The 14,146-nt window shown below is 39.7% G+C and overlaps 1 protein-coding gene across 1 annotated transcript; it reads left to right on the plus strand.

Moving 5' to 3' along the window:
* The first annotated feature begins 1,725 nt into the window (after window positions 1–1,725).
* On the plus strand, window positions 1,726–12,381 carry LOC106077334 (40S ribosomal protein S6). The gene is made up of 5 exons (XM_056021072.1): window positions 1,726–1,857; window positions 2,797–2,928; window positions 3,225–3,435; window positions 10,384–10,533; window positions 12,060–12,381. The coding sequence occupies exons 1-5, from the start codon at window positions 1,852–1,854 to the stop codon at window positions 12,335–12,337; spliced, it is 777 nt and encodes a 258-aa protein (XP_055877047.1). The 5' UTR covers window positions 1,726–1,851; the 3' UTR covers window positions 12,338–12,381.
* Window positions 12,382–14,146: the final 1,765 nt, after the last annotated feature.

Here is a 14,146-nt window from a genome sequence, read left to right on the forward strand (position 1 = left end):
AGGGTGGTGCATATGGCACGGGCACTCCTGACTGAAATGGTGATCGAACTTCTTATAAGATTAGCGGGATATATATCCTTTGGCAGGACGAATCACATTTAACAAAATCATCCATAACATAGAAGCAGGAAAGAGCAAAGCGAAAACTGGCTGTCCACGTGTAAAATGGTGTGGCACCTCAAATCCGTGGACACCATATGGGAAGAGGCTGTGAAAGTCGCCTATGACCCGGTCTCTGTGAAGGGAGCTTGCCACTTCATGCGCCGAACGCTACGGGAGGGTCCACGTATTTAAAGGCCTATAATATAGTAGGCCTACAGCTTCACTTCTAATACCAGTAATGACAGAAATGGTTTGTCCTAAAGACTATTAGGCCTAGGCCTATATAGATCTTTTTTTTTTCTTCAAAGCAGCTTTATTACTGAAACACTAAATATCGATTTCATATGGTTCAAAGGTTTGGAACTCACTTCCCAACTCTCACGGAGGTCACGGCTCAAAGACATCACTACGTTTCAAAAAGATTTGTTCTAAGATTTTTATAACAATATAATGATAACAATCTGCCACGTTAACAGTGCGCCATGGGCCTACATGTGTTTTTTAAAGGCGCTAGATATATATAAATACAATTTCTATTCCTAGTAGGCTACTCTCTCTCTCTCTCTCTTTCCTCTCTTTCTACTTTTTCCTACTAGTCTACAGATCCGGAGGGGGGGGGGATTTGAGTAATCCCGTCTTATGATATATATATATTTGTTGCGCTGTAATACATATCTATATATATCATTCTCTTCTTCGCTCAAAAGTTTAGACGAGAAGAAGAAGTAAAGGAAAGATCACTCTTTATTTCTGCGGTGGAGTTAACCCACGAACTTTACGTGTAGCGAAGTCATACAATTTTAACGTATCATGAAAATTTTATTTCCTACATAGATCACGCTCAATAGCAAGAATTGATAAATGTTTCAATCTATCTACGAGAATTGTTGAACTAAAGTAATTCTTCATTAGTTTGAGGCGCGAGAAGCTTCTTTCACCAGATTACACAATTACTGGATAATGCCGTTTTTTTTTTGTGTGTTTTTTTTTTTTTTTTTTTTTGTCACGCGTAGGATTGGCATTTTCCTTATTGAATGACACCCCAAAATGACAATATTTGTATATATATTTCAGGAGATTCGTATGAGTTTTCTAAAGATTTTAATAATTTCCGGATATTTCCAGGACTTTTTCGTATATTTTGCAATTTGAGGAGATTTCCAGGAGCTCCTGGTAAATCGACAGGAGGTCGCAGGAAATCTGTTATAAGTTATACAATGGTTTAATTTAATAATTAATACACCTAGAATTAGCGCGGGTCCTATGAAAGTGCGGGGCCCCTGCGGTCGCATAGGTTGCAGTGGCCTAAGGCCGGCCCTGCAAAATACTGGCGTATGCTACGCCGCCGGTCGACTAGCAGTTTATAATTACTTACGTTATTTGATTGTTGAAAAATAATAAAATGAGTGTCTATTATGCCTTTAGATTTTTTTCGACAGAATTATATCTCCCTCCCACGGCGATTTTTGTATTGACTTTATTTGGTCGTTAACAAATAAATCTCATGTAGGTCTACCGATACGTAATCCATAGATCTATATCTAATGGATTGTCAGTACCATTCTATATTAGTAGGCTATATAATATAGTTGCTTAGGTCATGGAACCATGGAACTATACTTCCATGCTTAGGCTTATAAAGTTTGATTCGTTGTAAATAAAAATACAAACCGGAAATAAGGTAGCGATAGCCAAGATCCATAACTTCCTTTTTACATGGGGTATTGAACAACCCTGTTGTACGGCAATATGAAGGTATGTAAAATTTAAATTTTATATGTTGATTTTTTCATTTGTTAATTACCAGCATGTTATTATTAAAAATAATAAAACTGCAGTTATATTCAGTTATTGCTTTAGGTAGATGATGTGGCGAAAACATCGATATTCGACGATTTTGTTGCTATGTTTTGAATTTTCGGAATCCCCCAGTTGAAAATTATTTGTTCTGCATTACAGTTACAATTAGATCCAGATCTAGCTATCTTTTTATTTAACCTTGGTATTTCTTGTGACACAATGCGTGTGAAATATTAGTAAAATATTTCTAGTTCCAGAATAGTATTCTAATTATTCTAAATTGATTGTATATTGATTCATATTGTGATATTTAGTCACAAAGACACAATCATTGAATCATGAATCATGGCTGAGCGTCTGAGTGAAATATTAACTGGTTAAAACCAACAAGTGAAGCCTTTAGCTAGATAGACTGTAGACAGACTTCTAACTAGCTCTTATCATCTGATCTAGTAATCTAGATCTAGTATATTCTAGTGTAGAGATGGTTGTTATACTTTACTAAATAAACTAATGGTCCATTAGTCCATGCCAATAATTATAATGCCATCCATATTATTTTCATGAGATTGAGATATCATTCAATATCAATGATAATATTAGATCTAGTCTTGTCTTAATTAACATTGGTACATCATTACCTCATATTGTAGATAAATGTGAATGCTATGTCTGCAACCACAGGTCTTTGAGCCTTTGTTGTTTTTTTTTGTCCTAAAATTATTTTTAAAAAGTTGAAAAACTATTCATAAATATTTCACCAACATCTAGTTTTGTGAAACAGCAGTAGAGCTGTGCATTGATGTAAAATCTGACTTATCTTTTCAAATGCAATGAAATTTTTTCTGACAATGTGGTTTAAAAATAGTAAATTACATACTGCTTTTATTCCAGCTCAATATAAGCTATCCAGCTACAGGATGCCAGAAATTGGTTGAGGTGGATGATGAAAGGAAGCTTCGACCCTTCTATGACAAGCGTATTGCTGCTGAAGTAGCAGCTGATAGTTTAGGGGATGAATGGAAGGTATTCTACAATGTCGTCACATATTACAAACGATAAGCACTTTGTTTAGATAGATATAGAGTTTGTTGTTTAAGAGTATGTTTTTAACAGATTGACAAAAAAAAAGGTGTATAGTTTTTTAGTATTGTTAGAACTTAGAAGTGATTGTTTTTTATATATTGAGAAATATTTTCTTTAGCCTTTTAGGCCTAATGTCCTCTGTCCTAGTTGCATAATTTATTTCAATTAATTTGTGCTTAAATATTCACCAACTAATTTTAAGGCACAAATTCATGTTTCATTGTTTACATGCACAGGGGTACGTGGTCAGAATTAGTGGTGGAAATGACAAGCAAGGTTTCCCTATGAAACAAGGTGTCCTTACTACTGGACGTGTCCGATTGCTTTTGAGTAAAGGCCATTCTTGCTATCGCCCAAGAAGAACAGGAGAGCGTAAGCGCAAGTCTGTTAGAGGTTGTATTGTAGATGGCAATCTCAGTGTGCTTGCTCTTGTGATTATCAAGAAAGGTACATTTTATATTTTTACATGTTGAGGTTTTTCACATTGTTTTCATTTTGTAGTTTGTTTTTCATTCCTTACCACTTTTACAGCCCTGCCTACCGTTACGCAAACATCTCCCTAAAATGACAGTCATTATGAAAATCGAATTTAACCCGCCGCGTTAAGCATTTTGTATATTTTTTCCCCTCTCGGCTAGGTTACGAGCGGTCACGGAGGTCACGCTAAGCCATCCTGTTTGGGGGGGGGGGGCACATTGTGTCCAGATCTATATTGGTTGGTTCTTAATAGCAATTAGATATAGTCTAGAAATGAAGAACGCGAGAGTGAGGTGAGGGGGAGTTGCGGGTTGGTACTGTCAGTTAGCTGATACACCGACATGATTTTTTTTTTAAGTTCATTTGTAGAAATTAATTATGTTGGTGCATTAGAAAAAAGTCAAATGTAAAAATAAAAAAAAAATAAAAAGAATCCCTGATTCCCGTATTCATCAATATTGAAGTGCTATCGATTCAAAACACATTGAGTGACATTGTAGTTATCTAATCTAGTTCTAGATAACTTGTTATACAGGAATTGATCTAGCTAGAGTCTAGCTAGTCATTACGTTATGATTCTCTACATTACTCTACAATCTAGATCCAATTTATAGTATGATTTAGAATTTAGATTGACTAGATCTAGATCGATAACATCTACCACCATCTAGTCTAGATCTAGACTAGATTTCGTCCCGAGACATGACGTTAAACTGCGCTCCTCTTTCCTTAGCACTTTTGGAGCTCAAAAGTGCCCTACTTCTTTTCTATCATTGTGTCTGCCTCCTCTTTTCCTAAGTCTGCCTTCATTGATCATCACACTGTCTCCTTAACTTTAAATTCTCACTACGTCCTAGACCAGTCCGTTTGCCGTGGACTGCGACGGGTAAGGGGGGATAAAGAGATCCTGGTGTTTGAGTGGTGGCTATCTGAGGATAAACCACAACAACACAATACTTTGGCTCCAAGTTCCCCTAGACCTGAGACCCAGATGGCCCGCTCTGGGTCAACCGGCTGGTCATGCCGAGCTACCAGCATAGGTCGTCGACCTATGCTGGAGGGCGGTGGCTGGAGGGTCAATCAGGGAGCTGCTGTATTGGACACATGTCCGATGTAGCAGCTGACTGAGTATAGCACCTGTGTAGCCCTGGCGGGCTCATTCTGGACATCCGAATGGCCCGTCCCCTTGTTGGACTCGATGGCGGGTGGGGAGCACAGGTGCCGAATTAACCAAAATATATATGGACCAAAAAACACACACAAAACTACTTGCCCCAGACCTATGTCTGGGCAAGAAACGACGAATTGACGATAAAAAAGAGGAGGTCGCAAAAAGCTGTGCCACCTGGCCATCATTTCTGGTGGTTAGATGCACAGAGGAGGGAAAAAGCCTGACCAAGTTGAGCCCTTTTATTATCTATAAGGGACTCAAGTCAGTAGTGGGAGAGCCCAAGAGTGTGTCTAAGCTACACAAAACAATGGAACTCCTTGTAGAAGTAGACAGCAAGACACACTCTGATGGGCTTTTAAGATGCAGAAGACTCTGTGATCTCCAAGTGGAAGTCATGCCACACAGGAGTCTGAACACCAGCAGAGGTGTAATCAGCTCTAGGGACCTACTGGAATGTTCCGAGAAGGAAATAGTGGAGGGCATTGAAGGAGTCACCCATGCCCGGCGCATTACCAGGCGCAGGGAGGGTGAGGAGGTCAAAACCGCCACTATTATCCTCACATTCGGAACTAGGACACCGCCAGAGTATGTGAAGGCAGGATACCTACGAGTTCCAGTGAGGCCCTACATACCTAACCCCATGAGGTGCTTCAAGTGCCAGGGTTATGGACACGGCGCGGCAGTCTGTAAGAGGAACACTGTGTGTGCCAGATGTGCTGGAGAGGGTCATGAGGACAAGGGCTGCACAGCCCAGTTCAAATGCCCAAACTGTCAAGCTGGCCACTCAGCCTACTCCAAGGACTGCCCTGTGTGGAAACAGGAGGTTGCCGTGCAGGAGTACAAGGCAAGAAACGGATGTACCTTTAGCCAGGCGAAATCGGCTGTACTGGCCCTACCCAAGGGCCAATTCGGCTTGACAAAGACCTACGCCCAGGCTGTTGCTAAGAAAGGAAGATCCATAGCCACACAGACGGACACATTGACCCCACCACCCCCTCCTCCTCCCCCAACTCAGAAGAAAACACCGCCAAAGAACACACCTCTGAAGAAACAAGAAAGCCCTGTTGTCATGCTAAAGAACAGGTTCTCTGTGCTCGCTGATGAGAGCATGGAGACTGAGCAGCATGTCAAAACCAATACTCCGGGAGAACCCGGAGACATCATGTCTGACACAGGTTCTCCTCAGAGAACCCAGCCAGACACCCCAACCTCTACTGAGTTAGAGGTTGACCAACTCCCTAAGGGGAGAAATCAAAGCGGAGAGGATGCCCGAGGTGAGAGAGGAGGAAATAACCTCCGCTCTAACCAGAGGGATCTCCCCTCTCCAGAGAGAAAGACTTCCCCCAAAAGGGGGTTGTCCTCCTCTCCATCCAAACCCAAGAATAAAAATACCAAGGTCACTGGAATAAAGGGAAACCCCCCCCCCGGGGGCCTCCCAAGGCCAAATAGCTCCAAGTAGGTCATCTAGAATAAGCCATGGATTCCAGAATCGTACAGTGGAATTGTAGAGGCCTCAAGGCCAATTACGAGGAAATGCAGCTACTGATGGACTCTGAGACTCCTGTAGCTGTCTGCTTACAGGAAACATTTCTAAAAGATTGCATCAGCTTCCGAAGCTACCGTGCTTACACCAAGAATGTTGAGGATGCAGAGAGAGCATCAGGTGGAGTCTGTATCCTTGTGAAGGATAGCATCCCCCATGAGAGGGTAGAACTACAGACCACACTACAGGCCGTAGCAGCTAGGATAACCCTTCACAAGGTTATCACTTGCTGCAGCCTGTATCTACCACCAGGCGCTCCATTAAACCGAACAGACATGGAGGACCTATTGAAACAACTCCCCCGGCCTTATTTAATCCTTGGGGATTTCAATGCCCATAACACCATGTGGGGATCCAACAATACCGACACAAGAGGTCGTATGCTGGAGGATATCTTCCTCCAACATGATTTATGCATACTTAATGATGCATCACCGACCTACTTGCACCCAGGAACTGGATCATTCACATGCATTGACCTCACCGTATGCGTCCCCGGACTTCTGGACGATTTTAAATGGTCAGTTAGCAATGATCTACGGGGAAGTGATCACTTCCCAATCATCATTACTAACAATCTCCCTTCATTGGGACGACCTCAGCGGTGGAAACTGAATAAGGCCGATTGGGAACAATTCCAAAAAAGATGCTCTGAGGATATCACAGAAAATATCCTCCATGAACAGAACCCAGCTGATACCTTTGCTAGCAAGCTACTAAGTATAGCCAGGAAAGTTGTACCCCTAACCTCTGCAAATCCAAAACGGCCTAGCAAACCATGGTTTGATACAGCTTGCAAAAGTGCTATTGGTGATAGGAAAAAACGACTGGCTGCATTTATAAAGAATCCTTCCCAGGAAAACCTAAAGCTATTCAGGATAGCTAGAGCAAAGGCTAGACAAACCATACGGTCAGCCAAAAGGAATTCCTGGAGAAGTTTTGTCGGCAGTCTGGATGCCAAAACTTCTGCTAGAGCGGTTTGGAAGGCAGTAAGGCGAATCAAAGGGAAAGAATCAAATGCAATAGGGCATTTGAAAAATCAAGGACGAACTGTCACGTCCCCCAGAGAAATAGCTGACTGCCTTGCATCCTCAATAGCAGAAAAATCATCCACTGCACACTACACGCCAGAGTTCCAAAAAGTCAAAACCAGGGAGGAAAGACACCCCATTGATTTCAGGTCAGAGAACAATGAAGACTACAACAAACTGTTCTCGCTTGAGGAACTGAGGGAATCGCTGGACAAGTCACATGACACAGCGCCTGGAGAAGACGAAATCCATTACCAGTTCCTCAAGCACCTTCCCGAACCCTCATTGGCAGTCCTGCTAGGGGTCTATAACTGTGTGTGGCAAACAGGCGCTTTCCCAAACAGCTGGAGGAAAGCCACAGTTATACCGATACCTAAACCGGGAAGAGACGGCTCTGACCCAGCTAACTATCGACCAATAGCACTAACAAGCTGCATCTGCAAAACCATGGAAAGAATGATTAACAGTAGGCTGGTCTGGTACCTGGAAAGGAATAAAGTGATCTCAAACTACCAGTGCGGATTCCGGCAGGGGCGGACAACAACTGACCACCTGGTAAGGCTGGAAGCTTATATTAGAAATGCATTACTCAGAAGAGAACATCTAGTAGCTGTATTCTTCGATATAGAAAAGGCCTATGACACAACCTGGAAACATGGCATTCTACGTGACCTGGGGCTTAAGGGACACCTCCCCCGTTTTGTGGAGGAATTCCTGAAAGATCGAAAATTTCAGGTTCGAGTGGGCAACTCCGCTTCTGACACTCATGACCAGGAAATGGGTGTACCCCAGGGCAGCATTCTGTCAGTCACCCTGTTCAACATTAAAATAAATAGCATCATAAATGCGCTGTCCCCTGGCATAGAGTGCTCTTTGTATGTTGATGACTTTGTCATTCTTACTTATGGGAAAAACATGAACACCTTAGAAAGGAAATTACAGTTATGTTTAAACAAAATTCAGGGTTGGGCAAACTATAATGGTTTCAAATTCTCAGACTCCAAAACAGTTAGTATGCATTTTTGTAATCTAAGGGGACTCCACCCAGACCCTGAACTATTTATACACAAAAAGAAGATCCCTGTCGTGAAAACTACAAAATTTTTAGGCCTCACCTTAGATTCCAAACTTAATTTTCTCCCCCACATTAAGGAACTTAAGAAGAAATGCCAAAAGTCATTAAACATACTAAGAGTACTCAGCCATACGGACTGGGGAGCTGACAGAGATACCTTGCTGCTGCTCTATCGGAGTCTAATTCGATCCAAGCTAGACTACGGATCCATAATATATGGAGCAGCAAGGAAGTCGTACCTAAAAATACTGGAACCAATACAAAATGCTGCCCTGCGTCTCTGTCTCGGCGCGTTTCGTACATCACCTATCCCAAGTCTCCATGTGGAGGCTGGAGAACTCCCCATGGATATAAGAATGAAAAAGCTTGCAATGCAGTATATAGTCAAGCTAAAATCCAACCCCACGAACCCTGCTTTTGACTCCATATTTAACCCCACAGAGGTAGAATTATACAATCGAAGGCCTAACGTCATACAGCCGCTGGGCCTTCGAATGAGAGAACCCATCCAAAATTTAACCCCACCCATTGACCAAATCTCTAAAATAGAAACCCCTCAGAATCCTCCTTGGCTAATGAATAAACCCAAATTAAATTTATCCCTCCTTAATTTCAAAAAAGAAAATACAGACCCAAGAATACTACAAGTCCACTTTAGGGAACTGCAGGAGAGCTACGGAGATTGTGGCACCATCTACACAGACGGATCCAAAATGGAGGGAAAGGTCGCGTGTGCCTGCTCCTTTCGGAACAAAACAATCTCCCGTAGACTCCCCGATGGCTGCTCCATCTTTACGGCCGAATTGCACGCAATATTGCTTGCACTTATGGCCGTAAAAGCATCAGAAAGGAGGAAATTTATAATCTGCTCCGACTCCAAATCTGCATTGCAAGCTTTGGGGCGGATGAAGACTGACATCCCATTGGTACATAAGAGCCTGAAGCTGTTGGACCTAATAACAGCCGACCGTAGGGATGTCACCTTCATCTGGGTCCCCTCCCATGTTGGCATTGAGGGAAACGAAGCCGCAGACAGAGAAGCAAAGAGAGCCCTAAATCATGCGGTGTCAGGAACCCAAATCCCCTACTCGGACCTGAGACAAAGTATTGCCTCTGCCACCTATCGAGAGTGGCAGAACCGATGGGAGGCTGAGACTCACAGTAAACTCAGGCAGATTGTGGCGGATGTCAGGTGGCGGCCCACATCTAAGGGTCTGACAAGGCGTGGTAGCACAACCATGTCCAGACTTAGGATTGGCCACACCTACATCACGCACTCTTTTGTACTGAAGAGAGAGGAGCCCCCACTTTGCGAGTACTGTGACTCTCGCCTCACCGTGGAACATATCCTCGTTGATTGCCCCAGATACCAGGATGTCAGGGCGAAACATTTTAGAGCCACTAATCTAAAAACACTATTTAATAATGTCGACCCTGGGAAGGTACTGGGCTTTATTCGGGAAGTGGGGCTATCTACGAAGATGTGATTTCTGAATTTGTGAACATACACTATTTACATTAGATTTTTACCAAATATTTAAATTTTTACTACCTTTACTATTTTAACTGTGAATAGACCTTAATTTTAATTATATTACTGTATAGAATCTGGCCCTTGCTGTTTAGAGAGAGAGTAGTCCTTAAGGGACTGCAGGCACGACATGGCCTAAATTGTGCCGATGTGCCTCAAATCAACAATCAATCAATCTAGACTAGATTATTAGTCTTAGTATAGAATAGATCAAGGATGAAGGTAGGCCTATGAAAGTTTGGAGTAGGCCTACGTTTGTAGCGGATCCACAGCATCTGTAACACTCAAGCCCAGATCTAGTCTAGATATCATCTCTATATTGATCTAGATTGTAGATCTAATCATGACATCTAATATTATATATATATGACAAAATAGTGAATTGCATAAGTGTTACACATTCTGGTGCCAAAATATGCATTTTGACCATTAGTGTTACACATTTGGACTTTTTTGGGTAGGCAGGTCTGCTTTTAGTAAACTTATGGTTGTGCTCTTGGTCTCTTGTCTAGTAGTGAACATTAAGACATATATTTAGTACATTTTTCTTTCCATTTATTGTTACAGGTGAACAAGACATACCGGGCCTTACAGATAAAACTATTCCTCGTCGTCTTGGTCCCAAAAGAGCCAGTAAAATTAGGAAGTTGTTTAATCTGGCCAAAGAGGATGATGTTAGACAATATGTTGTTAGAAGACCATTGCCTGAAAAAGAAGGTAATAACAATCTTTTGGTTAATGATTATTTTAGTGTTTTTTTAAAGATCTTTCTACATTGTCATAAGATGTAAAAATAAATATTTAAAAAAAAAGTTTTTATTTCACATATATCTTGTGCTGTTTACATAACAAGTGAACAAAACAATTCCTCTATATCTTTTTTTTTTTTTTTTTAAGTCTAAAGACTTAATATGGTTAGCTCTGTCTAATATTTTCAAATTTCCTATATTTTAAGGGCAATAACTATCCCCAACATACATTTACACAACTGTTGAATGTGGTGTTAACTGAAAGCAGACAGACCAACCATTTCGCATTATGTGAAACCTTCCCACAAAATACTGTTTAAAAAAGTCATACATTCCAAATTCCAAAAAGAAAAAAAAAGTCATTTTCATTTTTTTTTTTTTAATGTAAAATGCAAAAGCTGAATGCAAAAAAAAATATGCGTCTGTGTTTATGATTTACATTTCCTCTCTGTGTAGCTTAGTCTTGGTTTGACCAATAGTCTAGATATAGGGAGTTCTAAAGCTTCATTCATTCAGATATTACATTGATTATCATGCCTAAACGGGATGGGGGGGGGGGCAGGTTTTGAACCCAGGTCCCACCAATAAGTCCAAACGACAGTCCAGTGCACTAACTATTAAATTGGGCACTTGTGGGTCTAGATCAGCCTCAATCTTTTTTGACCAGCGGACCCCTTTATATTCTCAAAACTTGACCACTGACCCCTAAATGTAAAGCTACATAATGCATAGTATACAAGTTACAAACAAATGTGAAAAAAAATGTTGGAGATTTATTGAGATACTTTTGTTAAAAAATAAAATTGGAAAAGATAAACGAATTGGATGTTTTTGAGATTTTATGAAGTATGTCTGGCTTAATGTTGGTGAGTAGCAACCACAAATTTCTAGTCTATTTTTTGTTTGTGATGAGGTTCATTAAGGCAATGAAACCACATTGTGCTATATAATAAGGGAAAGCAGTTATCAGCATCTGTACAATGACCCATAATGCAGGATATTAAATTGGAATCAGTTTTTTTTACCAGTTTTTGTATCTTATGATTTTGTTCCTCATTTGTAGATATTTCAATAAGCTGCTCCTGTATTAGTATGGTTTCATGTGTGATTAAGATCTGGGTTTATCAGGTTTAAAACTCAGTCAGGAATATCCAAATGAAGGAAGAATGTCATCATACCTTTGGTTAGGGCTGACATAGAATATTACATAATAGACATATGAAACATTAATAAGGAGCAAGTTGATTATTGTTCATTTTGTCCATTGGATAAAATAACTTTTAGCAAAGAAGTTATTTTGTATACAATTTACATAAAATTTGTCATCCTCTATTAAAATCTATTAAGTAAAGTGTTTCTTTAGGGGCGAGCCTCACAACTTCACTACTATTGACATTTTGAAAAGCACTGCTATTTAGATTCTTATACTATGTAACACAATTGTTTGTGTAATATGGTATGTCTAAAATATTTTTTTCCTTTTTTTTTTTTAAGGGAAAAAAGCCAAAAGCAAGGCACCTAAAATTCAACGATTGGTCACACCCGTTGTTCTTCAGCGCAAACGCTTCAAACTTGCTATTAAAAAGAAGGCACTTTTGAGGAAGAGGGAAGAGCAGGCTGAATACACCAAACTTTTGGCTCAGCGTATGAAGGAAGCTAAAGAACGTAAAGCAGAGAGAAAGAGGTCAAACTCCAGAAGTAAAGGGTCTGAGAGTATCAGAGAATCTGTTTCTAAGAGCACTGCTCCAGCAGCCCCTACCAAATCAAGTTAAACTATTGTGCTATTGTTTTAGTGATAAATAAACTTATGAGCTGATTCCAGTGTTTTTTTTTTTTTTTATCATTTAGTTTATCAATTCACACTGGTCAAAATCTTTAATGCTCAAACTGAAATGTTCACAATCATACATTAGCACATGAATGGATAATTAAATTATCCAGTTGGTTGTAACTAATTAATTTTGTTACACATAAACAAACAACTTTTATAACAGTACATGGTAAAATTGTACCAATATTTCCATCCTATTGTTGCCAGCAAAATGAACATTTCATTTCTTCAAAAATGACATGCTTTAAGATCTATATTGAACAGGGGTTGGCAAATTGCGGTCCGCAGACACCTGCAGAAATCATAAAATACAAATATATATAAATGAAATAATTTTTAATATCTTTATAAATTAATGAAACTTATCATTTATGATGATGGCGAGACTAAAAAAACATTGTCACTACATGTCATGCTAAATAAAAAGCTTCAAATAAACGAAGATTATTCTTATTGGCAATATTTTGGAACATTCAAAGACACACTCACGCTAGTATTTGTTCAATACTATGAAGTGTACTATGTTGAAAAGTTTTGGATTGGCTTCGAACAAAATGGCAACTGTGATAACTAATTGAGCCCGTGATTTGACTGAGAAAAAACTTTTTAAACAGATAAAGAAAGAACCATACCATATGTATATGGGTAAGTTTGTGCAAGGATTTTATCATTTTCTTTTGCTGAAAGGTGCAAAATCGTTTGAAAAGTATAAGACTTAACTGGATTCCTTGATTGTGGAATTTGAAAGTATTAAGAACTTTGAACCAGTTTTCAATACCCTTAGCTCAGCATTTAGTGCTGAAGCGGAATAAGCTCCAGAGGAAATACGTCCAAGCAAATTATAACCTGAAAGAGAAGTTCAAGTCAGATCTTCCGCGGTATAATACAGTAGGCCTATAGATGTAAATTAAAAGACGGCTAGCTAGCTTATTTTCTTAGTTGTATTTATATATATATGCAGCCCATTCCTAAAATTTGTTTAATGAGGCCCTCGATAGAAAAAGGTTGCCCACCCCTGATATAGAAGCTTTCAGGGCTCTGAAGTGAATTGATTCGACCATTGAATATTAGAAGATACATTGTTTCTTGGTTCTACAGAGTTTCTAGCGCAAATGAGCTATTTGTCAGTGGTCTAGATCTTGGAAAGGCTTTTTAAAGGACAAGTGTTAAGATAAGTCATAAGAAACCAAAGTATATGTACATGCCAAGAGATGGTTAGCGTTCAGTTTCCCAACTATACATTTTCCAAATGCTCTGCATGACAATGTTTTTCCTCGTCACGTCTTTAATCCACATTGGAAAACAAAAGGATTACTTCGCAATTAACAGTAAAAATGTAAGCCACTACACATTGAGTATCATCCTAGGCCTACCGGTAATTGTTGCACTCACTCACACGTTGTTGTATTCCGTCCATCAAGTTCAATGCAATGTTCCTCAAAGAATGCAGACAAGGTTGGCAGTATATCATTTTATTTTCGTCCACGTTTCTTCTCCAAAGCTGAAGTTTCATTTGGAAGGATCTTTTTTTTTCCAGACAAATCGAGCCATGTTAAATTTAAATCTTTCTGTGATAGACTCATTCCAGATTTCAAAGATGTCAATTAGTGCTAGGCAATTTTTTTTACTGTTTCCTTTCAGCGCTATGTATGACATCCAAGTGTGATTTTGCTTTCTGATTTAATTTTTTTTAAAGAGATTAACCTCTCGACAATAATCTCACTACAGTGTGAAAAAAAAATGTTGAACG

The sequence above is a fragment of the Biomphalaria glabrata genome, chromosome 2 (genome assembly GCF_947242115.1).
Source record: "Biomphalaria glabrata chromosome 2, xgBioGlab47.1, whole genome shotgun sequence".
NCBI classification, from domain to species: domain Eukaryota; kingdom Metazoa; phylum Mollusca; class Gastropoda; family Planorbidae; genus Biomphalaria; species Biomphalaria glabrata.